Here is a 27,312-nt window from a genome sequence, read left to right as displayed (position 1 = left end):
GATTACTTGCATAAAAATTTGTGAAGATCTTAAAATTAGGGTTTTAAATTCAATCAAATGGGACACAGAGAAACACAATGATGTCCAGGGACCACCTGTTGTTGCACAGTTTCAGTCAGAAGGCTTTAACACATCGCTTGCAACAAAAACAAATGTATGGAAATTTTTAGCAATTTTTAGTATTTACAGAGATTCAACAAATGTCACTTATACTTTAGAATGTCATTATTAATGTCACAAGATTATTGTCCTAAATCCTAAATCAAGATTCTTGTTTTGTTATTATTGTGACAGTAAAACCATGGTATTTTTCCCCAAGTCTAACATATTGTGAGAATCTCAAACTGGCACATGTATTTTAAAAAATGTTATGTGGAAAAATTATAGCCATTTTAATCACAAAATAGGTCAGATCTCTTAATTTGAAGCATATGCATTTCTATAGAGGAAAGTGTTTCCAATGTAATGCATGAGATTGATATTATTTTGTCACTTATGCAACATTTGAGTTGCTTCTGAAGCAGTGGCACACGTGTGCAGTGAACTTTTAATAATGTCCTAAAATGTTGCAGCTACCTGGCTTAGCTGATGATATAGTGTGTTTTTATAGTGTCAACAGTATAGTGAGGTCACAAACTAATATTAATTTACTAAGACATCCAATGCCTGTCTGACAGACATGCTAGATACACAATAATGTGACACGGGTGTTGAGCTAATCAAACCTTAAGTGCATAATTCTATGATGAACACAAATTCTTAAAAAGCTTTATTTTATGAAACCTGTAAGCCTGACTGTTGTTTGGCAGCTTATAAATGCCAGTCACTTCTCCCAGACACACTTTCAGCTGACGAACAGAAAAATCTATTATAAAGCACTTTATCAAGAGGTTGGCACAGATGGCACACAGTTTGACTCTCACAGACGTTAGTTATAATGCTATTGATTTGCACCTTCTTAAACTGTGTTCAAAACTATTAGGTATGCAAAACACAGAAGCCTCATCTGGAAATGTGCCATATTAAACTTTAAAGCTCAAGCTTCTCCATCAGCCGTGGGAACCACGCTTACCTCTGTGGAATCTAAGTACCATGGCTTCTAATGCAAAAAGGGGGAATAACAAATACAAATTTAGATCAAAATGACTAAGTTGGGTCACCACTTGATTATCAAGGAAATAAAAGCCAAATAGTTTAGTCTCAGTTATTGTTTCTGTCTGCTTGATAATGCTTAGGATTAAAAATAATAGCTGAAGTCATGAGTCCATCACTGACATAAAATGAACAGCAGGCATGGATTTAAATGCAGATAACTTCTCTCCAAAATACAAGATGAAACAAGAAAGAATTTGACTGTTTAGTCAAACAAAGTCACTAAACCAGTAATACTCAATTTCAACGAGTAAAAAAAATTAATTGATTAAAACTAAAACTACTAAAACTAAAAACACTAAATTATAAAAAATAAATTTAAAAAAATAGAACAAAGAAATATGCAACAATGTCAGTATGAACATACATTTTTAAAGACCACAGATTGTCTTAAAAATAACACCAGCTAAGCCGGTGTTAGGAGCCAGAGGGAAAGCTATGCCAACAGGTAGAAGTGTTGTTGGTTAGCACACGTTAGCTTAAAACGCTGATGCTCCAAAGCATCAGCATTTGGTTAGGCGTTTGCTTCCCATTGGAGGCAGGTGGTTAAAACACCTGCACAGAGAATCACCTTTCATCTCAAATTCCAGAAACACACAGAATGGTTATCAGCATGTATGTGTGGCTAGAACAGGTCCACTTATAAAAAGGGGTGTCTTCTTAGCTATGGTGTGCAGTAAAGCTTTGAATCTCACCTCTTCTCCCTTAGGGAAGTAGAAGCCAGCATTGTTTGCCAACAGCAATCTTTGGGGAAATGTGATTACAAGAATCCTTCTGCAGAATTATGACTAAATCAGGATCAAAGTTTATTCCTCCAGCCAGATCGTATAGGCAGTGGATACGTAGAACAGCAAACTATAGATAATTTTAGATCCAGAGTTCTTGGAGTTGAAGAAATATGCCTTCTCGCGGGACAGCAGGATTAGTTTGATTACTTTGCCTTCAGAGGAAGAGTTATCTTGTCCTGATGCAGCGATGCTGGAGAAGTGGGCATCTTTGTCCTAGTTATGGACAGGTTCACATGACATCACAGAGCTTCCTTCCTGCAACTCCTCCTCTTCCTCTTGAAGAAGAAAGTAGGTTAATGCAGTGCATTGTTGAATCAATAGTTATCCCAGCCTTCTGTATTAGGTCCTTCATGGCCCGTGGCACAACAGGGTGCTGTTTCTCACTTTGAAGTATCATCATGAAATCCTTTAAAAAATGCTTGACAAGGCCACAATTTTAGAAAACCTTAACCCTAACTCTCTTTCACAATTTTAGTCGAGTCTCGATCTGTCAACGCTGATTTTAGCTGATTTCTATTCTCTTTAAGAACATCCGTGTATTATCTGAACACTTTCATGCTTGCGGGGTTGCGAGAGGACTCTTTGTCTATCTCCAGCCGTCGTTCGTCAAAAGGCAGGGACTTTAAGAACATTAATAAAATGAAATTCAAAGTATTTTTTTTTCATTCTTCCTGCTGTCAGTGGTCATTAATAATTTACATTAGGAACAAAGGCAATGTTTCACTATGTGCAAAAGTGCAGGAAAGCTTTTTCCTAGAAATTTTTTTTTGAAACTGTATCTTATAACAATTCACTAACTAAGCATCTCTCGTGCATTTCCTAACGAAAACAGATACTAACCCTAAGTGAGATTTCCACTATAACAATGGACATTTGAAAATATATTTTATGTTATATATTTTAAATATATTTAAAATATATAATTTAATGTAAGTTAAAAACTTACATTAAATTAAACCACTGCTTAATTTTCAAATGGCCTTCTGATACTGCAAATAACTAACTTTCAGTCTTCTTCCCAAAGAAGCAACTTCCACACTGAACAGTGTTGGTTTCTCCATTCACCGATGATGCAATCACTGTGATCACATAAAGATAAGATTTCCAAGTTCCTTACAGAGCAGTCAGATGTCAATGTAGCTCAAGCTGATGCCTTGGTGTCTCGAAGATAAATAACTGAGATCTGCACAGCATAAATGCATGCTTTCTGTGCAACATGAAAGCATAGTTTTTCACTAAAGTATGACCATAAACCTTTTGAGAATTGCACTGAAAGGAAAATTTCAAAAGCAATGCCTTATGTACAAAAAAAGCAGAGTATATAAGATATTTGATCTTAAACAAATTTGTACAAATTATGTGATTTTCCAAAAATACAATTGGCTCATTTAATTGTGAGCAATTATGCATTCAACTAAAATCTGTTTATACATACATCTGCTTCGAAAAATAATTTTTATAGGAAGAATAGACCTTCATTTCACTTCTGAAGTCTCCTGAGGATAAAATCTAGTCTCTGGTTTACATCAAAATATAAATACGCATTCCTCTGACTATGTAAGGCATCAACTTAGAAATAAGCAAATAAGGCCAATTTTACATGAAGTTTCTTGGTAAAAATTCTGAGCCTGTGTAGACCTTTCCTCCCTGCAGACATTGTGAGTCATCGTAGGAACAGCACAGGTGTAATAATGCGTCCTGCATTCCACCGAGGAATGGTCCTGCTGTTGCTGTTCTTTCATGACTTGCTGGAAAGCTTAATGTGCTTTCACTAATGTAAGGAGCCCACAATGCCTTGCCTGAAAATGATCAGTATATTGGGAGAAACAGATGAAACTAATATGAACTATTACTGCCGGTTTTAGCTAATCTTATTTTAGAACTAACAGGTCTAATACCTCTAGTTACATGTCTTTAATTGGGGAACTGTTTCAAATATCAATATTTGAAATCTTCTTTACAAAGAAGATTTCTTTGTAAAGAAATCTTCTTTACAAAAGATTTCTTTACATTTGTAAAGAAATCTTCATTCAGGATATGGACGGTGTGAAAGAAATCTATAACATTTTAGAGAAATGGCTTTCTTTTAATCAAACTATGGCATGCAAACCCGTTTGTTCTTTAGTTAAGGATTGCTCATTCAGGGCTGTACTGCCTGGCTAATCTCAGGGATGTAACAACAGCTGGAGAGCAAATTTACTTTGAGCGTCGGTCCTCCAAATTTCATCACCCAGAGTGACTCCATCTGGCCTGCAGAGAAAACTTAACTTGCTTTTCTTCTCAAATTGCAAAAAAGGTCCAGAAATTTTCTCGGCGGAGGTAAAGAAAAGCTTTTTGTCATGTTAATGATAAGACTGCATACACTGTTGAGTGCACCATTATTTATTTGTTTTTATTATGTGTTGTATCAAAGAATAATGTTTTTTACTATGAAGAATCTCCTTTCTGTGTAGAACCACAAACTTCTTAATTCCCGTTGGTAATTTTATCTGGTTCCTACCTGATAAAACTGAAACAGACATCTCTAAAAGATTATCAACGTGTAGCAGAAGAAATGTGAGCTTATTTACATTTTTTTTAACCCAAAAAGTAGTGCTGAAAATAATTATAGCCTTCTTAATACGCATTAGAAAAATATTTTTACCCTTATGGCATTCAGATCGTTCTTCTGATTCCTGAACAATTCTTTGCATGTTTCTGCTGGATTTCTCAATGATAAACTGACTGACTCTTTGTCAATGTCACTTCCAGTCACAACAAAGACTAGTGATACAATGTTTTTTCCCGTGTCCAATTTAGCTTCAGAATGATCCAAAGCAGAAAACCATTCAGAGGATTGGATCAAAAAGCCGATCTGCTACCTTTCTTCCACAAGACAACCTTGAAGCTTGTTTGAACAGCTGTTGGGCAGAGATTCTTTCCTCTACTGAGCTCAGAAAAAAAAAGATCAGGAGACCCAGTCAGCTTCAGTGACACACAGTGATGCATTAAGATCTGGATCTTAAGGTATGGCTTTCTGACTCTTCTGATAACGCAGGGTTCCGGTCTAAGGAACTGACGAATCAAATGTGGCATCATTCCTCCTTTTGTTTTTCTTTCAAACTAGCCATGGAAAAGCACCTTTTGATAACTCTAAATTCGACCAGAGGCTCCCTTTTTAGAAACTTATAATGCCGTCCATCTATTTTCTTTACACCCTTGTCCCTAGCGGGGTCAGGAGGGGTGCTGGTGGCTATCTCCACTTATAATTCAGCTTAATATTGGAAAGGCTCATTTCCAGTCCTAAAATCTTCAAGTCGTTAAATTTTCTGTTTATTATTGTATCTTTGTAATGTTCTTTGTTTAATGATTTATTATAAGGTTGACCTCAGAGCAACTAATGACAAATACACATGTAGTTAATTTGATTACAAGTAAATCATATTTGTATATAAAATATCATCAGGCACTTTGTTCACATAGAAGATAACAGCTCCTTAAATGGGAGGTTTTATCTATCAGAACGATTTAACAGTAGACAATCTTGGGATATTTAGAGACTCATCAATATTTAATAAGACTGACAAAGTATTGATGTATTGATATGACTTAAAACAGCATCAATCTGCTATATTGAGACAAAAGATTGGATGAATAAACTAGGGTAATCCTGTAATTCCATAATTTCCACTGAATTGAAAAAAATACTACCTCTATTAATGAACTTGCAGCACATTTTATTCTCATTCATGCAATGTTCTCCAAATCAGATTCAGCAGGTCAGACCTCAAAGTAAACCGGCCTCAGTCTGAAAAGACCCAATGGGTGCATGTCAAGTCACTTGCAACTTGTCTCTTGTATAAAATATGTCTTCATGTCTAAGTAGGTTTCTATTTAATTAAGTGTTTCCATTATCTTGTGCAGCATTGTCTGACACCAACCTTCTTTACAGCGCACTGTCTCAGATCAAATTTTTAAAAGTCCGACAAGTTGTGACCGTAGCGGAGGGTCAGAAGAAAGAGATCTGTCTGAAAGGTGTGCTCTGCAGCTCACTTTTCACCACCATCTCTTACATCAATTTCCCAGGCTTGTTTTCTGTAGCTGAATTCATCTGTCATATAGCAAAGAGAAGAGGGAAGGCTTCAAAGAAAACGGGCGATTTACAACTCAAACAGGGAGGCTGAAACAGCAACCCTGTTGGAGATGTTTGAAATGGAAATGACATCTGGCAAGAAACCTGCCGCAATTAATATTTCTCATTACCGCTTCTCCACCAACCATCAACCGCCATTTAGGATTTCGTAACATTTACATAAAACAACATATCATTAAAAAACAGCATTTGATACAAGTTGGGTCTACACTTTGTTTACTAAATGATTTCCTGCCTGAATAAAAAAAAAAGCAAATGTGACCGTTGCAGAGCCAACCCAGCAACCACAATTGAAATGCGCTCTGAGCAAACAGAGGCAGAGTGCTGTGGCCTGAGACTGGGAGGTGCTGTTCCCCATCCAGACTGAGTCACACTCAGCTGCAAACCGCTCCAGTGCACATCAGAAATGACAGTGGGTGGAAACTTCTCGGACAACATCATTGAAAAGCGGCAGACGTGGTAACCTCATGTCACCAAACAACTCAGCTTGAGCTGCAATGGTCAAGTCCATAAATGTTGCATTCTGGGCGAGTCGTGACGGACTTGACAGAGTGTGAAGTCTGGCTAAACATCCTTGATTCAGTGCCGAGCAAGTAAACAAAGCTTCTGTTTGTACACATGATCGATTGAGACATAATATCACTGCTGCACACAGAAAACGCAGTGCATTTCATTTTAACCCCAGTTTCAATTCATATTTGAACTTATATTTTCTTCATGCAAGTGGAAACCTATTGCATCATTAAAGTTTGTAAAGAAGTGCCTTAAGTGATTTTTCTAGCAGAGCAAAAAGAGGTGATCGTGATCATGATCAGTACAAAATCTCTTGAATTTTAAGGAGATCAACATTTTTGAAAATGAGTTGTGAGCATAAGGTGAGCAAGAAAACATTGAAATTGTACACAATATTGAATTTGATTATAATAATTTGTTATATGCATGTTTGAAAAGGGTCTACTAATGAGATTTTTAAGCATAACGTTTGTTAAATTTGGTTAAATTAAAGATGGCACCAGACTGAGAATGTGGTATTAAATAAAGCTTATTATCAGGGACAAAAAAGTTACAACAAAAAACAATACAATCATTAATAGTATAGTCTTATAGATTAGGTACATCAGTAGTGTCCAAGCGTTCTTTTCACCTGCTCAAGAATAAACAAAACATGCAAAGTTTTAGCAAAACGAAACAGACCAATTTCTGCAGAAAATGCTTTTTTTTCCCCTGTCAACATAAAAAGGCTGTTACACATTTGCTTTATTTTAAAAAGTACACAATCAACATCTGCAGATCTTTGTTGCTTTGTTTTTGTTTTTTTGTTTTTTGTCATGACTACATTTTCACCCTCCATCCTGGCTCACCCTCCTCCTGCTCTCTTCTCGTGCTCTAATGGATCCCCACACTGCGCTGGAGTCACTCTGTACAAACCACTTTCCAACTGCAGCAACATATTTTGCAATAACCCCTTCAATTTGATTGACTGGCTTCATAACAAACTATATTCTGCACTATATATATATAGTGTGGCAGTGCATAGAATTTTGAATTGGTGAATTTGAATTAGTGAATAAAACGTTGTACTTGTATTGTAAGTGTGATGTTTTACATTTTGATCAATTCTACATCTTAGACACTCCATAAAAAAATAAACTATCATATACATTATTTTGGTAACACAAGTCAAATGCATAGTCATTTATCTGAAACATATTTTCCTGATAATTTGGTTGATTATGACAAACAGCTGATAAATTATAATTAATTACATTAAGCTAATAAAAAAGGTTAATACCACAATATTGACCCAGTGAGTATGTTCATACACTGTGCAGCACATGCATTTAATATCTTGGTTGGCATTTCTTTTCTATTAATTACTTCAATGCAGGGTTGCATGGAGGTGATCGACCTGTGGAACAATTAGAGTAAAAAAGAAGATGTTGCTTTAATGGAGGCCTTTGCTCATCCTCAGCCTAATACTCATGGATTTAGTCTGGGGTTTACATCACGCCAGTTTGCTGACTGATCAGGCAGAGTGGTAACATAGTCACTTAAGTCAGGTATTATTGGCAGTTTGTATTGGTGCGTTTAACCAGAGGAAAGGATAGTGCTCTAAAAAATCTTTATCAATTGTGGCATTGACTTTGTAACGTATTAAAGAGAGTGCGCAAACACCAGAAAATCCTCAATGACTGTGGAAACATCACACTGGCCATTGAATAGACTGCTTTGGAATCATCTTCTTGTTTCACGTGCACCTCTTTTGACCAGACTTTTTCCTTTCACTTAATCTTCTATTAACATGCATGCATTCAGAACATATTGATTGTCTGGGGCAACTACAAAGACTTTAACGTTTAGGTCATAACATCTCAATACAGATCAACTTTCACTTTTAGCCTAATGTTGATATTTGAGAAGCTGCAATCTGGTTTTCCACAACTGTAAGCCATGGTCTTTAACATGAACAAATAAATGTTATGTCACAATGACCAATAAACATATAGTTTATTGGTTTTAATTATCTCATTGAATTAATTAAAAATACCTTCTTCATAATATTTAATGCAATAATTGAGCCTCGATGTCTAAGTAAAGCAGAAAGACACTTTTGCAAGGCATTGCTCAAGTCTGTGCACGCCTATTCAAAATAAGAAAAACCGGTTCGACTGCAGATTTGTATGACCAAAGTAAGAGCTCAGACCTCGACTGACAAATTAAAACCCACTTGAAGATCGTGGGGAGGGGAGGCACCAGCAGAGGTGCACTGAACCCCGGGCAAGAGTCCTGCCAGCGGAACGTCGATGTGTCAGGAGGAAGCAGAGCGAGAAGAGGGTCACATTCCGAACAAAAAAACCCCAAAGTGCCAGAGCTTTCACCCTTCGCCCTGTAATTAACTCCAGAACAAACTTAGAGCACTCTGAGAGCCGCATGCTCGCCGAGCAGCGCGAATCGCCTGGAAACTCCTCAGGAAGTTGAGGCGGATCATGTCTCCGCACTTCTCAAACAGTTTCACTAATGCGCTCGGCTCTCGTCCTCCTGCTCTGCTCATGTTCTGTTCCGCTTCTGTCAAAACACGAGCCTCGCCTTTTGAAACTAAACAACACGAACTGCTCGCTGCGTGGACCGCCAGCATGCTCCTCGCAAGCTGCCTGCTGCGAACCTCCTGACACAAGGATTAGAAAGTAAAGTGAGCACTTACGGAAGGAGAGAAAAATCCCACAGACTGCCACTTTGTGCCCGATGTGTGGGCTGCTCGACATCATCCTGAGAGAGTCCTGTGACTGGTGTGGGCGGTGGAGAAAGCTCACAGAGCATGAGCTTACTGGCAGTGGATTTTTTTCCCCCCGATTTAAAAAAAAAAGGACAGGGTTATTCCTTGTCACAGTTTCACGGCAAACGGGGAGTGGAGTTGGTGCTCAGCTAGCAGGATCCTCAAGCTTCTGTCCAAGGCGCAGGGACGCGCTCTGCTGGCGGGATGAATTCAACTGACAGAAGGTCTGAGCAGATGGAGAAAATCAGAAAAAAAAAAACACCCACACGGTGCTTTCTGCTGCTGACTTCAGGTGCTCTCGAGAAAATCAAAGCTGTTTTTTAGTATTAGATACACTAATTTACCTTGGGCTTTTGAATTTTGTACATGTTGACAGGTGTTTTTTTTTCTTGTGTGTTTACCTTTTTTAAAAAACAAAAACACAATCAAGAAAAAGCCATACTCCTTAATACAGTTCACGTTTGATCACTTTACAGCTTCAAACTTTATTTGTTTTATTTTGCATGATATTAGCATGTACAGTTAGACCCCAAATTGTTCGCTCCTGGTAGATTTACATTTAAAGTTATTTTTAATTCATGGCACCATAGAAATTTAGATTTGCTTTCTTTTTTTTAACCAAGATAAAACCATGTTTCTACTGTAATTTTGTTGAACTCCAATCATTTGTGGCTGGAAGGGCCCCTGCTTCCATCACAATAATGTTCAGGTCTCTACACTGATTGTCTTCATTGAAATTTTAAGACTTTACTCTGGCTTAGCCATTACAAAATGTTAATATTACTTAAAGTCAGAAGAAACTTGTAAAGTAAAAAAAAAGTGACTCTATTCCTAAAACTAGCTGGGAGAGTGAATAATGATTTTTTTTTAGCTGTGATGTGAAAAGAAAAAAATAAGCTTTTTTACAGTTTAGAACTTGAGATTCCTTGATTTTATCCACACCTCTTTAAATCTGACAACCCAAAATAAAATCTAGAGCAAGCATCAGCCTTTGTATATCAAGTAATTAGTAAAGAGTCCAACTATGTGAACATAGATGTTCTGGTAGACTCAGAGGTTTGTTCGTGAACTTTGGTGAGACACATCACAAGATTCTCATCACAAAGAAACTTGGGTGAAGTCTGAAGCAGGGTTAGATTATAAAACAATAACCCAAGCTGCAGAAGCGTTGTTCAATCTCCTTTCCAAAAGGAGAAAAAAATATGGCACAACATGACATGACAGACAAACAACAGCTTTTATTAGTGAAGTAGTCTCAAGTTAAATGGTAACTCTAGAGGAGCTGCAGAGATTCCCAGGTGGGAGAACATGTCGACTGGAAAACGTTAAGTCATGCAGTCTCCAAGTGTGGCTTTATGAACAAACAATAAAATGACAGCCGCTGCTGAAAGGAAAACATAATAAGGCACAACTTACAGTTATGACTTGGTGACTAAACACAATGGAAACCTAATGCACAAAATCCTGAAAACACCATTTCTGCTGTGAAAAACTGTGGCCACCTCATACTTTGGATGTGCTTTTCTTCAGTAGTGGTAGGGAAGCTAAATACAGGACAATCTGGGAAGAAAAGCTAATGGAGGCTGCAGAAAACTTCATATTCCAACAGAACCCCTCATAACTTGATCAGGTGTGTTGAGGCAGAAACACATCTTGAAGTTGTAAGACACGAGCTCTCGATGACTACACTTTGAGACTTGAGGTTTAAATCAAACTTTATTTGTCTTCTGAAATTCACTAATTAACTCAGGCTCGTTAGGAACCTGTAGCAAGAAAATTGAAGTTCTATCCAATCTGACTGAACTTGATTATTTGAAATAAATAATGAATGCAACTTTCACTGCTTAAGTGCGTGATGTTTGAAGAAACACCATGTGTAAATGTAGCAGAATAACTTTTATGGAGTATGGACTCTAAGGACAAATCCACTTTAAAATGTTAACATTTTTATTTGTTAAGACAATTCAAAACCATATGTTCTTTGCCTTCATTTTCACAATCATAACTCATATTTTGCTGATCTGTCATATGAACTCTAAGGAAAATACGCTGAAATTGTGACTGCAGCATAGCAAAATGTGAACAGTTGAATAAATATGGTTTCAGAAAGCAAAGCATTGTGCATAGCTGGCATGTGGCTCCCTATGGTGCTTAAAAGCTGAAACCAACAAGTTTCTCAAAATTGTATGTTGCAGTTTGACAGGAGTAACACAAAAGTGTTCATAATTTTATTTAAAAATCCCTGCTTGGTTTGACTACTAAATTATTTTGGAATTGCCCCATTTTAAAAAAAGAAGGAATTTAACCTTTTCAAAAGGGAATCTAGAAAGATTTAGAAAGAACTCCCCTAAGGATACAAGTGGCTCTCTGCATAAAAAGTGCAGGCTTTTCTGCATTTTCAAACGAGCCTCATTATTCAGACCAGGAGGTAGCTAAAGAGAAAAAGCAGAATAAAGCACATGTGTGATTTCAGGTAAGTGGTCTAACCTCACCACTTAGTCAGCATACTGCTGTAATAGCTGGACCCTGAACATGGGGATACCAAAATAGAAATAGGATGCTGCGTGTGCATTTGGCAGACGTTTTATCCTGAACGACTTACAAATGAGGATGTAATAATGCAGAGAATATCAAAGCTAATAATAAACCACTAGCCAGGCTCAGTCAGAGGCAACAGTGTTAAAATAAAGCATAGGCATAGAGTGAAGACAATAAAGAGAAGCAGTAGACTTAGACTGACTTCAGAGAGGGATAGATGAGTACATTATGGTGCCAACATAAAAGAAACAATAAATGTGGAAAATTCAGAGTTCTTAAGCTTTTGTCGTTGTTCTTATAATTGACTGCTGTTTACTGTGGAAGTGTTGGAGCTGTGTTTCTGCCTCAGGTCAATATTATTGCTGTCTTTAATGTTTTTTTTAGAAATATAAAGTTAAAGCTAAGTCATGACTAACATATTTAATCAAATGTGTCTTTTTTATGGCTTTGAACACGACTTCAAGTGTTGCGTTCATTTAAACTTTTAGGGATAAATGTCATTCATATTCAGAACAAGGCAAACAAATCATGAGTGTTTCCCAGATCTTGCCAGGTTTCTATTTCCTTCCTACTAGAGTAATGCCAATATGTAAGACATTTGTGTTATTCTCGCATTAACAGAATGGTGATGGTAGAATAACATTACCATTTCTTCTTTATAAAGTAAAAAGTTTTGTGTGTAATTTGCTTTGTACAACTACAAAAAAGCGTTTTGTGAATGTATCTGAAAGCCAAGTGCATGTTTTTCCACTGTTAAACACAAATATAGCAATTAGTCTAAGTAACCATCATAAGGGCTGTTTAGTCCTTGCACATTCTGAAGGCCCTTTCTGATCACGCTCTTTCATGTGATTGCCTTTTCTTCAGAGGCATTAAGATTCACTATGAAAGTTGCATTGTGTTTTTCATGCTTTCACTATTGTGGATTGCATAATATTCATGAGGATCCTTTCTTATCATTGTAATGAAGCTGAGAAAGTAATGATCCTTGAGAAATGAGCTGAAGTGTCACAGGAACATGAGGCTTGATTTTTTTCTGGCTCTGTTGTTTCACAGTCAGTGCCACTATATGTTCTCATGTTTGATTCATTTAGGACAACTTCACATAATTAAAAAAAAAACAACCTTCAGATAATATCTGACAGATCAGAACAGCTTCAAGGCACAGCAAGAAACAATGGGATTGAAACCGCATCACACTGGATTCTAGATCTCATTAACAGTGACAGGACATAACCTGAAAACCTTAAAGGAGACGTATGATCTAAAATAGACTTTTTGAGCTTCATATGTTATAATGTTATTCCCACATCAAAAAAAATCAGTGGAGTGTTGCTTTGATTCTTTCATGCATGTTTGAGAAATCCTTTAATCTCCCCCGGCAGCCATTCGATGTTTCAAAGCACTTGCTATCACCGAGCGCCGCCTTTTCCACACAGCTCCTCCTCGGAGCTGCAGTCTCCAAGCCGCGCTTCCATCTCACCCGTACCTACGATTTGCCCTCAACTCCTTCAGACTAGCAGAAGCAGAAATCAGCAAACACCTGGTATGACTGCAAGTCTGCTGAGCTTATCATACAAACTACTTCTCAGTGCTATGCTCCTAAGAACAGCTGTATACTGCGTAATAATCTGTCATGAACGAAAAGCACTGTTGCAGCACAACTTGGTTAGACATGAACCAGGCATCAACCGACTAGAGTGAGACGTAATATAGAATAGGCTCAAGGTTTCCTCCACCTCCTTCTTCAATATTCTACTTTGTAGTCAGTGCTTTCCTCTTGAATGTGGATTTTTATGGTGCCTCTCTCCAGCAGTTAACAGGAGAGAGGCGGCGTCACCCTGGCCTGGACAAATCACCAGTCCATCGCAGCTCAGCACAGAGACAGACAGGACAAACAATCATGCATGCACTCAGCCGCACCTAAGTCACGTTTTTGCACTGTGGGAGGAAGCTGGAGTACCCGGAGAGAACCCAGGCATGCACAGGAAGAATATGCAAACTCCATGCAAAAAGACCTTCTTGTTGCAAGGCAAAAGTTTAACCAACTGTGCCACAACAAGTTTAATGTTAGTAAAAACAAAGAGTCACATTATATCTCGTCTACCTATTTCAAGATGACCTTTCTCTTCCTCCCTTGTAGATGCTCGTATTTACAGAGCTTCCCTTAATAATTCAGTCCCCATGGAGCCCGAGTTGTGACTGTGAGAGTAATTATGTTTTAGAGTGAAGCAAAGTGCTAATAGTTATTGTAATCAAAAAACAAATTAGATGTGCAGAGCCTCCCTTCAAGTAATTAATGCTTGCTTTCACAAAGTTGCACACCTTCCATACTTCCCATGTAATAGATTGATGAGGGGAGTTCAGGTGTATGCATCTCTGTGTTTGTGTGGGTGGGCAGGGGATGATAAATTGCAGTCTTCAGGATCTCCATGGATATCGTTCCCATGAACGGTCGGACCAGCAAAAAATAAATACCATGCTGACAATTTACTTGATGGACTGTGCAAAATCTAGTTAGGTTCGCACTTTATATACCATACTCCCTCCATTCTCATTCCATGACAAACTTTGTGGGGGATTTCCTTTTTCAAGACAATGACACCTACCCTGTATGCTTGTTACCTTCATATCCTTCTGGAATTATTATATTCACCACTGACATGCTCAAGTATACATTTCTATCTGCATGGGTAAATCTTCTGAATCCACTTAATACATGTCTTACTGTCACTGCAGCAGCAAAAAATACCCCTAATAACCTAAACCAAGGTTTTGAAAGAATGAGGACATTTATTAATGATCCATTTTCATAATTAAATGAATAATAAAAATATTGATTCACTGCCAATAAAATACATTATATGTCATAATTATATATGAATTATCTGTAATTCATATATATAGTATTACAATGCCTTGAAAAGATATTCATCTAACTTGCATCATTATGCATTTTAACATTAAAGTCACAAATGTAAGTGTATTTTATTCAAATTTTAAGTGTTAGAGATTTTATCCATTCATTCATCTATGAACTGTAGCTACTTCTTAGTTGCAGGGCATCTTCGGGGCCTGAAGGTGATTTAAAAGCAGCATTGGTGCCCAGTACTTCACAACCCAAAGACTCACAGGACAGAGAACCGTGCACACACACACACACTCATAAACTTAAACGTAATTTAGAGAGATTAATTAACCCAACAATAATGTCTATGGACTTTGGGAGGAAGTCGGAGTGTGTTGGAGCAATGCATACTAACAAGCACACAAGCCAAATGAAAATAAGACAGAAAGGTTGTTTACTTTGAATTTAGTTAAGCTTTTTTGAAAGTCACTAAACTGAGTTTGAACTGGACGTCTGTGGAAATGTGCTTCTCTAAGTCAGAGGTCAGCAGGGTTTTGGTTTCTCCGCCCACAGCTTTGTCCCACCACATCCGAGTTGTGTTAAACAACAAAACATACGATGATTCATAACATTGCAAATAACCCACTTTCTTACTTTTGATATAGTGTGATATATTGACACATGTTTTCATCTCAGTTTGTTAATTCCAGTTCTCTCATGAGGTATTGATATTGATAAATGGATCAATACCAGAGAGAGAGTCTGGGTGGTTCGTAGGTATTCAGTTGCTCCAAGGTCCAGAAGCCATTCAGGGCGAAGTTGTTTGATGGTATGTTGGTATTCCAGTCAGTTTCTTCACACAGTCTGAAATAAAGCAGAAAATACAGTCTCTCCAAATACCAATCCATTCTTTTAGTCTGAGTCAGATGTTAAACAGGTAGTACATGTGTGAAGAGGTCTGTTCTATTGAAATGGTTATAATCCAGGCCAGACTCCTATTCCTCTGGGTGAAATGTGCTCCTAAATCTCCCTCATTGTCAGCGTAACTGATGAAATTCAAAGGATCATCAGTGCAGTGTGACAGTAAAAAAGAGACGACAAAAGGAAGAGCTCAGGTAATCATTTTTGAAATATAGCAGCTCACCTTTAGTTCGCCTCCATCAGTCGCAATCCCGTCAGAACTGATACAGAGATGAGACTTTCTTTTCAGAATATCATGATGTGGCATACTGAGAGGATCAATCAGAACCTCATAGGGGACACCTGGATGAATCCAGGACGAGGGAATTTGGACGCTCCACATCTCAGGTTGGCCAAATGTCCCTGCAGATGGAAAATCACATTTTAGCATATGTTACAATAAATTGCATTTAATGGTGCTGAACAAATTTGACTGTAAAACTGCAGCTTATTAAAATGTCATATTTCTGAATGACTGTCTCTGCAATGTGCTATGATGTGCAGAACATTTTGTGCTGTCCTAGATAAAAATGTTACTTTTCTATACATTCATAAATCTACTAAAGGTTAATTAATTTTTTCAGACTTTTGCCTTTATCTGAATCTTAATTTAAAAATAAAAAATTCTAAGGGTTTGATTACTTTCAATGCAGAATGTGTGCTTTAGCCTGGTTATCATGCAAAAATCAATAGAGTGGTTCAAAGTTGGATTGCAACATGCATCATAAACAGCTGTGCTCTTTTTAAGGGTGTATGGATTCATCTTTCAAGAGTTGTTAACCTCACTATCTAGAGAGATCAGTCAATCTTCTTCTCCCTATCGGCCACATTCCCGGCTTGCTGAAGGAGATAATACAGCTCATGTTCTTATGCTTCTGACACGTAATTTATTTTCTTGATGACTGATTCGTGTTTGGCTGAGAGGTTTAGAACAGATCTTTCTCTAGTGTGACAAAGTCCGAGCTTTGTTATTGGCTGCTTTTATTCAGCCTCAAGGTCTTGAAATCCATTCAGGTGTAAGTTTTATGTCTATTGCTCAAAATGCAAATACTGAAAATAGATTCAAGGCAAGGCAGGTTTACATGTTCTGCATTTGGAAAAGTATTCATATCCTTATTTTATTTAACATTTTTTTCTAAGTACAACCACCTGGCAGCTACAAATTTAAACATACTTTGATTGGATTTTACATGGCAGACCTACACAGTCAAAACTACCATTACAGTTGAATGTATTTTAATTAAGATTTCGCCTATCTTTGAAAATCTAGACACTGACATTTTAGCCATTGGTTTGGGTAAAACAATGAAAGTTCAGTTAGATTGAATCAACACTATATTTGAGCATGTTTTCAGCTTTTACCAGAGTGTCTAAATTGGATTAAAATCTTTATTTTGACTAGGTCATTCTAACGCACACATATGCTTTGACCTACACCAACACATTTTATCTCTGTGTGTTTACAGTTATCCCCCCTTCACTATCACATTTCTCAATTCTTTTGAAGCCTCTAAGATTTTTTTGTATTTTAGCTCCATGATTCATCTTCCCATGAACTCTAAACAGGATTTCCATCCTGACAAATGCAGAACTTTTATGGGATTTATGTTGATGTTTCAAAAACCATTACTCTTTTCATACATAAAATCCCCTAAAATTACATCACATATTTGTGGTTGTAGCCTTACAAGAAATATAAAGTTTCTACAGGAGGAATACTTCTGACAGAAAAAGTGTGATAAATGCTGTGAGTGATTTGCACTATAAATAGTCTAGGTCAAGGTAAAGGTTAAGCTGAGAAGTCATTGTTAATAATACAGCAGATTAGAACAAGTGGCTGAATTGCAACTGTTGACACCCACCAATGAATTCTCCTCGTTCACTCCACAGCCTCACAGTGTGGTCAGTGGATGAGGTAAGCACCACTTGATCACTGGTGATAACCTGTAAACTGGACCAGAAAAACAAAACAAAACATAAAAACATAATAAAGCACCAGATGGCAGTTTTCTTATTGAAAACTCAATCATCCACACAGAGTTCAACAACAAAGTCAGATTTTGCAATGCTCTCAAAAAGTGTGAAAACCCGACAGCTCTAGTTAGCATTTAAAGACAGTGTCACAGGCTGCTCATGTTGTCAGCTGAAGACCTTCCCACACTGTGCCTAGTGCTGCAGAACAACATTACCCTGCTGTTGCTACTGACACTGTATAATAATTAGCTCAATTTGGAGGAATTAGTTAAAAGTTAGGTGTTAAAAAAACATAACCAGTCACCTGACATAATGATTTTGTAACAAACATTATGGTACACTGTGTATTTTTGGACTTTACATACCTGGTAATTGAGCTGGTGTGGGCACGCCAGCAATGTTCAGCTGAGTGAATTGTTAAAAAAACAACAGGGAGAGACAGAAAGTCTGAGAGAAATGTCTCATAAACAATATATATCCTCACAGTTTCACTGCAGGCCTAATTAGAGTCAAAAGTGAGGGAAGATGGGAAGCCAACCTCTGGGTGACCTTTGCTCTGGGTCAAACGTCTCCATGTTGTAAATATAGATGTAACCCATCCTGTCAGCAGCGTATAGCAGTGTCTTCTCATCCATGAAGTACAGTTTTGTTATTTTTTGTTGATATTTTGACTGCGTGGGACACATGTAATGTCAGACCCCAAACAAAAAGCATTACATGTGAGTCCGTTAATGCAAAATGTAACGGTCATTTAAGTTTTATAAAACAAAGATTAACAGAATAAAAGAGAGTTATTTTCCAAATCAATCTTTCAAATTAAAGAAAACATTATGAACAAGAAGACAGAAAGATAGGACAGAACTCCCAACAGATAGTGGGAAAAAAAATAAAATAAAAAGCACGGCGAAAAGGTCACAGCTGAACACATTTCTTTGGAAAAGACAAGACAAATAAAAAATTGTTCAGACATAATAACACAATGTTTCACGTCTGAAAACCTACTGGGGTATGGCAAAAAAATAAATAAATAAATAAATAAAAAGGCAAAGTGTTGTAACAGAGCAAAGTTCAAGAGTTCAATGAACAGAAGCTGCACAAAGAAAAGTGGGTCAAATTTTACCACCACAAAGAAAGACTGAAGAAGTGATTTAAAAGGGGAATTACAAACTGACTCCATGTTTTGGCTAGATTTATATAAAATAGTGACAATGTAATATGTAATTTAGTATTGTTCATAGAAAGGTTGAATTTAGCTAGATTTGAAATCTAATGAACAATCCTTCCTAAGTCCTGATAAAGATTTAAAATCTAAAAGGTGAGTTTGGTGGGAAACTAAGCAGCGGCATTAGTTTTAATTTTTCACATTTTCGCAATGTTTCTTTCATCAGTGGAATTTCTCATAGCACCATTTTTCATTTCAGTTTTAGTAATCCTCTATGCCTCATACTTCACCCATCTCACAAAACCCAGAGAGAATATGAGATGTACAATATTTACCTGCAGGAACGATATCTACACGTTCTTCTTAACAAAAAATAGTAAAGCTAAGCAAAGCATTCTATAATGGATTTTCAATGTCTCTTTTCTGCCATTTGGGAGACAAAAGTAAAATAAGAAAAAAATGCACACACACACAAAAAGAGATACATTTTAAATGTCTCACAACTTTGAAGCTGCTCATGAGCTTCCGTCCATTGAGCACATCCCAGAGATTTACCCACCCTGTAAGAAACCAAATGAATAAATAACACTGTGATGAAATAAACCATAGAAAGTTGTAAAATTAAGTCATGCATTATTATCGCTTCTTCCAAGGCTAACCTCTGACTCCAGGTGTCAGGAGAGCAGGAGTTGGAGACAGCTGTGTCAATCTTGAGTTTCTAATAAAAATCATACTTGGAACACTTGTGTCCAGTCCTATTGTTAAAAAAAATATTTCAGAGGTTTAATCCCATTTTATTATGCAAAGGTTATTTATAGCTTCTAAATCACCTTTAGTGTTGTGATCCTCAGCTGAAAGAGGTCCAACAAACTGATCGTTTATAGACCCAGAATCTGTGTTCCAAACTATGATCTCTCCGTTGTAGCTGCCGGTGGCCAGAAGAGAGGGAGGACACTGCACCACACAAAGGATGTCCTCTGTATGGCCATTTTTCTGCAGGCAGACAAAAACCCATCTGTTTGAACAGTTCAGTTTATTCCACAGCGCTGAATTTGACTATTTTTCTTATCACATGAGTCATTGTAACAAAATATGAAAGTGCATTAAACCTGGGGAGAAGAAATCTCTTTCAATGGACTGGAAAGTAACTTTTTTAATAGCATAAAATAGCTTGTGGACAGAAAACATAAAGTCTGTTGTGTTGGTAATGATGCAAATGTTATCAAACACTCAGCAGAACATTTTTCAGGAGTTATCATATTTCTGCAATAAGTATAGATTTTATAGTTTACTGCATCTCAAACATTTGACATACTCAATCTGTCTTTTGTGTAGAAAGCAGGTTTAACTATTTTATCTTTTAAGTTTCCAATTTACGTGTTCAAAGAAGTGCACTTTCCCATTTATCTTTGTGAATACAGAAAACAAGCACAAAGTCAATCAAAATATTTTTTATTTAAGAAATGAATAGAATGAAACACATGAGGTGTAGTCTTAAAAGTTACTATTGAAAAACTGACATTTCTGTCTTATTGTGCAGATGAAAACATTGCTGGATGAAAAATATTTAAATTTATGGGCAAAACAAATCATGATGCCATAACTTGTAGCTTGATTGAAATAAATTGATTTTTTTTTTTTTTTTTTTTTTTTTTTGCTGTATGATTAATCAAATGTCTTATATTGTTGTGGGGAAACTTTATACATTATTCTCTACATAACTCCTTGCTATCATGGAGGTTTGCAACACCTTGTCTTTGTTTTTAGACATTCTGCTGTAGATTTACTGCTGTGTTTAGCGGTCATTGCCCTGTTGATGAGCTGATATCAACCAAGCATCAGTTGTCAAAAAGATGGCCTCACATTTCACATTTGCTTTACATAACGGACAGCATTACAATGTTCATAGTGCATAATAACCTCGTAGCCAAGCAACTCTATTTTGATTGTATCCATTAGTGTAACGGCACAAGCTTCTCTGGTTTGTTAAGACTCAACTTTACAAAACTAAATCATAGTGTCATATTGTTTTCAGAGAGAAGAAGCTTCCTTCTTTAACTCTTCCTCCCCATCACTCCAATGAACCTTTCTCACTGCAGAATAACAGGCTTCAAACTGTTCATAAATGGCCTCATAACCCTGTCTGGATTGATCAGAAGGCAAACTGCTTCTCTAATTGTCATTGCTGATGTCTTTCCATTTAGGCATGGTGTAATATGCTATTACAGAGTTGATCACACTGGATAATAATTAATACATTGATTTAATTGGCATCTTTTAACTGCTATTTTCCCTTAAATCCATAGGAAGTTGCAAAGGTGTTTGCTTTTTTTCAAACTGGCAGTCATGGAAAATACCTTTTTTCTCATTACATTAAATGCCAACCAGTCTTCAATTTGCTTAATATATTCTGTTCAAGTGTATGACAACTGGATTAAGAGCTTGCGGGGTTAACACTAAATGATTTGAAACTGGGTTCTCAAAACCAAACAGAAAAACTCACAGTGAGAGTGAGACATGGAGGCTAACGGAAAGGAGAGTCATACACATTTAAAAAAAACATTGATCTTCTTCCTGCAAGCCACTAATGAAAGGTTTCAGTAAGGCCCTCAGTAGATAATCAACGGGGTCACTTTGCTTCTCAGTGTCGGTAATGCAATATTTCTGAACTAATAATGGGCTTATATGTGGGTGAATCTAACCACCAGTTTCAATGTAAAAGAGGTCTCTGAAAGTCACCTCAACCAAAGGATCATACAGCATTAGTGAGAATCAGCTCTCCCTCCAGAGAGAGCAGTGGCCTGCAGACAGAGATAACTTAAATGCATTACTGAGGCAAAAGCAGATAGAGAAACCATAGTCTGCTGTCTGACGCTTGAGAAAATGTATTTGGTGGTTCGCAAAGCACAGTTCATCCAGTACTTGTCAATTCAAATACACAAGTTTGTGTTTTTAATGTATTTCAAAGAAATTACTCAAGAAATGACAAAACAGTAAAAGAGTTTTGCAGCAAAATTTGCTGCAGATTCTGCTGCTGGCAACATATGTCATGATGAAATACATTTCTGATTCAACCAAATAAGTCCAAAAAAATCAATTTCTTCAATATTTTGTATTTCCCAAAAATGGCAAAACTCTTTTGGTACTAGTTTTTGAAGGATTTTCTTTTCACTATCTTCAGTTTTCCAACTAAACACTTATATTATTTAAGCTTTTGTGAATTTGATCAACAAAATAAATTAGTATCTTGTAAAAAGAATATGAAAATTAACCACACAAAGATGATCATTACGAGTTTTCAAACCTTATTGGACGTTGGAGCATTCAGTCATTTAAAAAGCACATTAATTGCAAAAAAAAAAAGTTAATGAAAGAAGTAGAAATCCAATCAAAAGCAATATTTGTTTTCTGAATGACAGGTTTTTATGCAAGAAAAGGGGAGCGACTGTGCACAGAAGTCATGAATACATAACAAGGAATAAATAATCTTGGATAAAAGAAAACTGTGAAGTGGTGATGAAAGTCTCACTGTTTTTTTAAATTTCTTTCATTGCTGTTCCACTACAGAGAAAACAAGAAAGGTTTTTCTTCTTAACCTCGCTGAGTTTTCCACTCTCCAAAATACAATTTTCAGGACATTTTTTTTTCAAACAGTGTCCTCTGTGTCAAAGACTGAGCAATAACACATTATCTAAATAAAAGTCCTTCAGGTTGAAAGGCAACTGAAGCAATGGAGGGAGAGCATTGCCTTTACCTCTGCTGCACAGTACAATGCGTACAAATGAGCATCAATGTTTACTGCTTTTTAGAGCTCAGAGTAAACAGCACTAAAGGGCTCCAGGTTTTTTATAAATTTGGTATGAAAAACTGTGAAATCCAACTGGATTATTGCTTTGGTCCACATGAACATCAATGATAAAGTTATTATTGAACCAACATTCTCCTTATATTTACCAAATCGTCTTTCCATGAAGGCTGTGGTCTCTGGATATGATGAAGTTCCCCAGGAGAATCCTGAAAAAATTCAGATATTCAGTATAAGTCATTTAGCTTTTTTATCTCCCAGTATGAATAGAAAGGATTAGTAAAATCATTGGGGACAAAACCTGATCTTAAAAAAAAAAGAGTTGGATGAAAGTGTGCACAGCTTTCTCGGTTGAGTTGTTCCTAATCAAATTCTGCTTGTATTCTGAATAAGCTCCCAATAACAATGCAAAAATGCAAATGAAATTAACTAATGGAAGAATTGTGCAATTGTAAAACTTATTGGAACGAGATTTCAAAAGACAAACACAAAAATAAGATACATTGGATTCTGACATTTACTCACCGTGTAAATGTCAATCCTCCGGTCTCTTCCAACAGCAACCACATATCTTCAGACAGAAATTGCACAAGCTCAGCATGGAATCAAAGTTATACTGATCAATTGTCAAATATCACATCATTACTCACGAATTTCCTTGAACTTTAAGAAAGGTGCAATCACACACCTGATGGCATTTACCCTCTGATGGGAAATAAAAAAAATACATATATATATTTTTCCATATATATCCTTTTCTTCAGTGATGAAACAAACTATACCCACCTTTCTTTAATATCTTTATACAGTGGCCACTGTTGCAGTTCCATACCTTTATGTATCCATTACTTCCTCCAGTGATAAGTCTACAGAAGCCAGAGCATATTATAAAACCGATGCATACATATTTGTTTTTTAATAAAAGGGAAAATATTCCTTATCCAAACCTTCTTCCCTTAATGTCAAATGTCATGCAGGTGATGCTGGTCAGGTCTGGTCTTGCACTAAACTCAAAAACTTGTCGCCCAGTATCAAAATCCCAGACTTTCACCACCTACAACCAAAAATACTGTAAAATACATACATTTTTGTTTATCACAGTGTCTGTTTCTGCACCAAAAGAAAGTGTCTTGCTAAAGTAATCACGTGCTTCTTCATAATCCATTTTTTTTTACATTACAACCACTACATTTCGTGACAGGGAAAAACAAAGTACAGTGCCCTGTGAACTTATTCACCCCGCAAGGCATTTTTTTGTGATTTGCTACCTCACAACCTGAAATTAAAATTAATTTTATGGTGCACACAATCATCTTGTGTGCTGCCTCCCACAAGATGCCACCCTATACGGTTGCCAATGTTATCCATTGGAGATAGGAAATCCACTGCATCTTCTAGATGCCTTTTGGAAAACAAGCCTTTCTGTTTTTGTCTGAAAGTAAAGTCTTTATTCTGCCCACTTATCCATAATGCCTAGTTTTATGAAGTGTATGGCTTATTGTGGTCGTATGGAGAAATACTAATGTTTCTAATTTAATGTGGAACAATGTTAAAGAAGTTAAAGGGGGTATAAATATTTTTGCGACACTTATTAACTCACAGCCTCCTCGCTGCAGCTCACAACCTGCCGGAACTCCTCGCTGTAGCCGCAGCACGTTACAGCCTCATCATGAGAAACAGAGATGCGTCTGTGACATTTTGGCCTGACGGGGAAAAGACGAGATAAAATCAATGAAAGTGATGTTAAGATCAGGGAGCAGCAGACACTGTCAAATATATATGTGACATCGCCTTTAGATCAGTTAATCTAAGGAACATTTTTAAAGTACTTTAAAGTACAGTAGTATCTAGAAATAGAAGAGAACTGAGTGTAAAGGCAAAACAACCAACCTCAACATCAAGGGGAGAACAGCTATGCAGTCTGCTGCGATGTACAGAGATCTCATGGGAGGGGAATAGGAGCATGCAGATACATCGCCATGAATCCCACTGGCTGTGGGGTCAGCTGTGAACAGGCAACACTGATCTTCAATGAGCCAAATCTGACCAGAGAGCACAGCAAGATTTAGAAAATGACTAATGTGACGAAGGCCACAACAAAATTTAAAACCAGTAACATTTTCAATGTATTTATCTAATCAGAAGTAGTGAATGGATGTGAAGGAGAGGGAATAACAAATTATCCTTTTTTACAAATAGTAATCTCTAAATATTTGTGTGAATTTGTACTTCGTCCCCCTTCACTCCAAATAAAATCCAAAGCAAGCAATTACCTTCAGAGGTTGCCTAATCACTCAGCAGAGATCCCCTTTGTGTAATTTAATCTCACTGTAAACATGACTGTTCTGTTCTGAGGATGCCTCAGACATTTGTTAGAGATAATCAATAAGCAAACATAATCACAATGAAACCTGGTGGTGGCCCAGTTATGAGTGAAGGGTTTTTTTTTTTCAAGTGGTCATAAGGTCACTATGAAATCTGATGAAGTTTTACTACAGGAGAATGGACAAAAAGCACTGCAAAGAGTCATGGCCTATAAAACTTGCAGCAAAATGTCTTTCGACAAAGTATTGATTCAGGGGAGCTGAATACCAATGCAAGCCACAGTTTCAGAGTTTTTATTTGTGACAAAAAATTTAAAAGTGAATTTCGCTCCACCTCACAGTTATATGATGCTTTCCTTTGGTCTTTCATTTATAATCAATTGATGTCTGTAGAGTATTTATGTTACAAAATATACAAAAAAACATGTTTTTTTTGCAAGGTGCACTTGTTTTTATTTTATTTTGTTACTATTTAGATAACAAGTTTAATTTTCATATTTCTGCATGCAGTTTTTAAACTGAATTTTACAATTAAATAAGGTGTTTTACAACTACTGTATTATTTGTAGCAATATCTGAATGTAAATCTTTAAAATGTGGAACACATTTAAGATTTTAATTAAAATATGAATGAAAAAACTCATGAATCACCTTCACAGTGTTGTCCCTTGAGACAGAAAAGATCCGACCATCCTCTGATGAGATGAAGAGGGAGAGAATGGGAGCGGAGTGGCCTTTTAAAATACCAGTGGGTTTTCTAAGGAGAAATTAACTGAATCAGGAGGAGGTGTGCATTTAATTTTAATGATGCTTGTCTGAAAAATGGCCATCTGAATTCAGGTTCCTCACCCTGAGAAATGTGGGTTCCACAGGCGTACAAGTCTGTCCATGCCCCCCGTCACCAGCAAACTGTGCTTCTGACAAAGGTCAAAAGCCTTCACACCTTTGTAGATAGAAAAAATGGTCTGATCCTCAGATGCGCGGACATGTGGAGTCCAGCTTAATTGGATCTTCCTGTTTTTATTCTCGTAGCACACCTCTCTGATCTCCCTAAGATGCTGTGCAGAGTCTGTTGAAGGCAGCATGCAGCCTCAAGAAGAAGAGAAAAAAAAAAAGAAAAAGCATCACACAACAAGAGCTAACATCAATCAAAGTGTGCTTCTGGAGCGAGGGTAAGTCATTATCAGAATAAATGACCAAGCTTGCAAGCGAACATGCCCACATACAAGGTGATCACACTCTCACATAAACAGACAGACTGGGATTGATTGGTGAATTTGTGATAGACCATGAGTCATCCCTCATAGATCTCCAATCAGACTGGCCAGTGTCCTGCACTATGTTTAATTACATTACAGCCCAAAGAGAACAAAGTAAATATACAACATTAAGTGCTTAATAGCTAAGTTTCTACTCTAGGTTAATTTCTATTGTGAGAAGAAAGAAAGCCAGAAAATAGAACAAAAAGGCTTTACCTACAACAAGGGAAGAGGCATCTTCATTTGATGATGAGACAACAGCTTGAAAATTGTGAAAATATTTTACCTAAAAAAAGAGACAAGCATTTGTCTTTCAGAATTATCACAGCTAAAATGATTATTCTTTTTTTTTTTTTTTTTTTTGGCAACTGTCAAACATGGAAACTTTCCTTCAGAGAGAATTAACAGGATTGTGTGGAAAAGTGAGAATAAACCTGGAACTTAAAATATTTACAGTCGCACTTGTTTGTTACATAATAGGTAAAGAAACTATTAGACTCCATCGTATCCAAAAAGTTTTGATCCACAAAAGTAATATCTGATTGTTTCTTAGATGTGATTTAGTGGACAGGCTCACTGATTAAATTGAAACCGGTGTCTGAATGACCTTTAACCATTTGGGTAATTTGTACAGGTGTGTGTGTAGGTGGATGCATGTGTGTGTGTGCATGAATGTGTAACCTGAAGGTGCAATCTTGTTAGAATAGTAAAATTGGCAGGAACCCTGCAACACAGCAAGAGCAACAAAGGGAAGGTAGCAGCTCTAAGCCCCCTGACAGATTAGCTATATACAAGACAGAGGTAGGGCAGCAGTGAAGCACATTATCAGCAGTCCCAGAGCCAAAGAGGCACAGGGAGAGCTGCAGAGCACCAAACCCCTGATCCAGGCCACTGCCACATTTCCTATTGCAAGCCAAGCTCAGAAGTGACCATGGCAGCCAGGTGCCCACACCAAACCTCGGAGGAAAGACTGTCCAACACTCCGGACAGGAACACCTGACCAACTGGCCGGAACGCAGAGGAACCAAAGGAGGGCTGTAGTGCCATCCCATACAACCAGATCACACCAGGGAGGCTCAGCAAAGCATTTTGCGAA

The 27,312-nt window shown here is 37.0% G+C and overlaps 2 protein-coding genes across 2 annotated transcripts in view; both read right to left on the bottom strand.

Annotated features, from left to right (window-relative positions):
* Positions 1-9,475, bottom strand: part of b3glcta (beta 3-glucosyltransferase a) — a 77,836-nt gene extending 68,361 nt beyond the window's left edge. The window contains exon 1 of the mRNA XM_055028226.1: positions 9,275-9,475. Coding sequence (XP_054884201.1) covers positions 9,275-9,338 — 64 coding nt within the window. The 5' untranslated portion in view covers positions 9,339-9,475. The remainder of the gene's footprint in view (positions 1-9,274) is intronic.
* Positions 9,476-14,834: 5,359 nt separating this feature from the next.
* Positions 14,835-27,312, bottom strand: part of wdr95 (WD40 repeat domain 95) — a 25,082-nt gene continuing 12,604 nt past the window's right edge. Inside the window, exons 12-29 of the mRNA XM_055028202.1 lie at positions 26,433-26,502; positions 25,807-26,047; positions 25,609-25,714; positions 24,524-24,675; positions 24,234-24,336; positions 23,581-23,687; positions 23,420-23,499; positions 23,284-23,338; positions 23,159-23,204; positions 22,783-22,842; positions 19,659-19,821; positions 19,488-19,583; positions 19,330-19,388; positions 18,205-18,337; positions 18,032-18,071; positions 17,555-17,643; positions 15,877-16,055; positions 14,835-15,596 (exon numbers count right to left, since the gene is read on the bottom strand). Of these exons, the coding sequence (XP_054884177.1) occupies positions 15,588-15,596; positions 15,877-16,055; positions 17,555-17,643; positions 18,032-18,071; positions 18,205-18,337; positions 19,330-19,388; positions 19,488-19,583; positions 19,659-19,821; positions 22,783-22,842; positions 23,159-23,204; positions 23,284-23,338; positions 23,420-23,499; positions 23,581-23,687; positions 24,234-24,336; positions 24,524-24,675; positions 25,609-25,714; positions 25,807-26,047; positions 26,433-26,502 (1,788 nt within the window). The 3' untranslated portion in view covers positions 14,835-15,587. The remainder of the gene's footprint in view (positions 15,597-15,876; positions 16,056-17,554; positions 17,644-18,031; positions 18,072-18,204; positions 18,338-19,329; positions 19,389-19,487; positions 19,584-19,658; positions 19,822-22,782; positions 22,843-23,158; positions 23,205-23,283; positions 23,339-23,419; positions 23,500-23,580; positions 23,688-24,233; positions 24,337-24,523; positions 24,676-25,608; positions 25,715-25,806; positions 26,048-26,432; positions 26,503-27,312) is intronic.

The sequence above is a fragment of the Poeciliopsis prolifica genome, unplaced genomic scaffold (genome assembly GCF_027474105.1).
Source record: "Poeciliopsis prolifica strain line A6 unplaced genomic scaffold, Auburn_PproV2 SCAFFOLD004, whole genome shotgun sequence".
In the NCBI taxonomy this organism is placed as follows: domain Eukaryota; kingdom Metazoa; phylum Chordata; class Actinopteri; order Cyprinodontiformes; family Poeciliidae; genus Poeciliopsis; species Poeciliopsis prolifica.
This window is presented reverse-complemented; position numbering and strand designations above follow the sequence as displayed.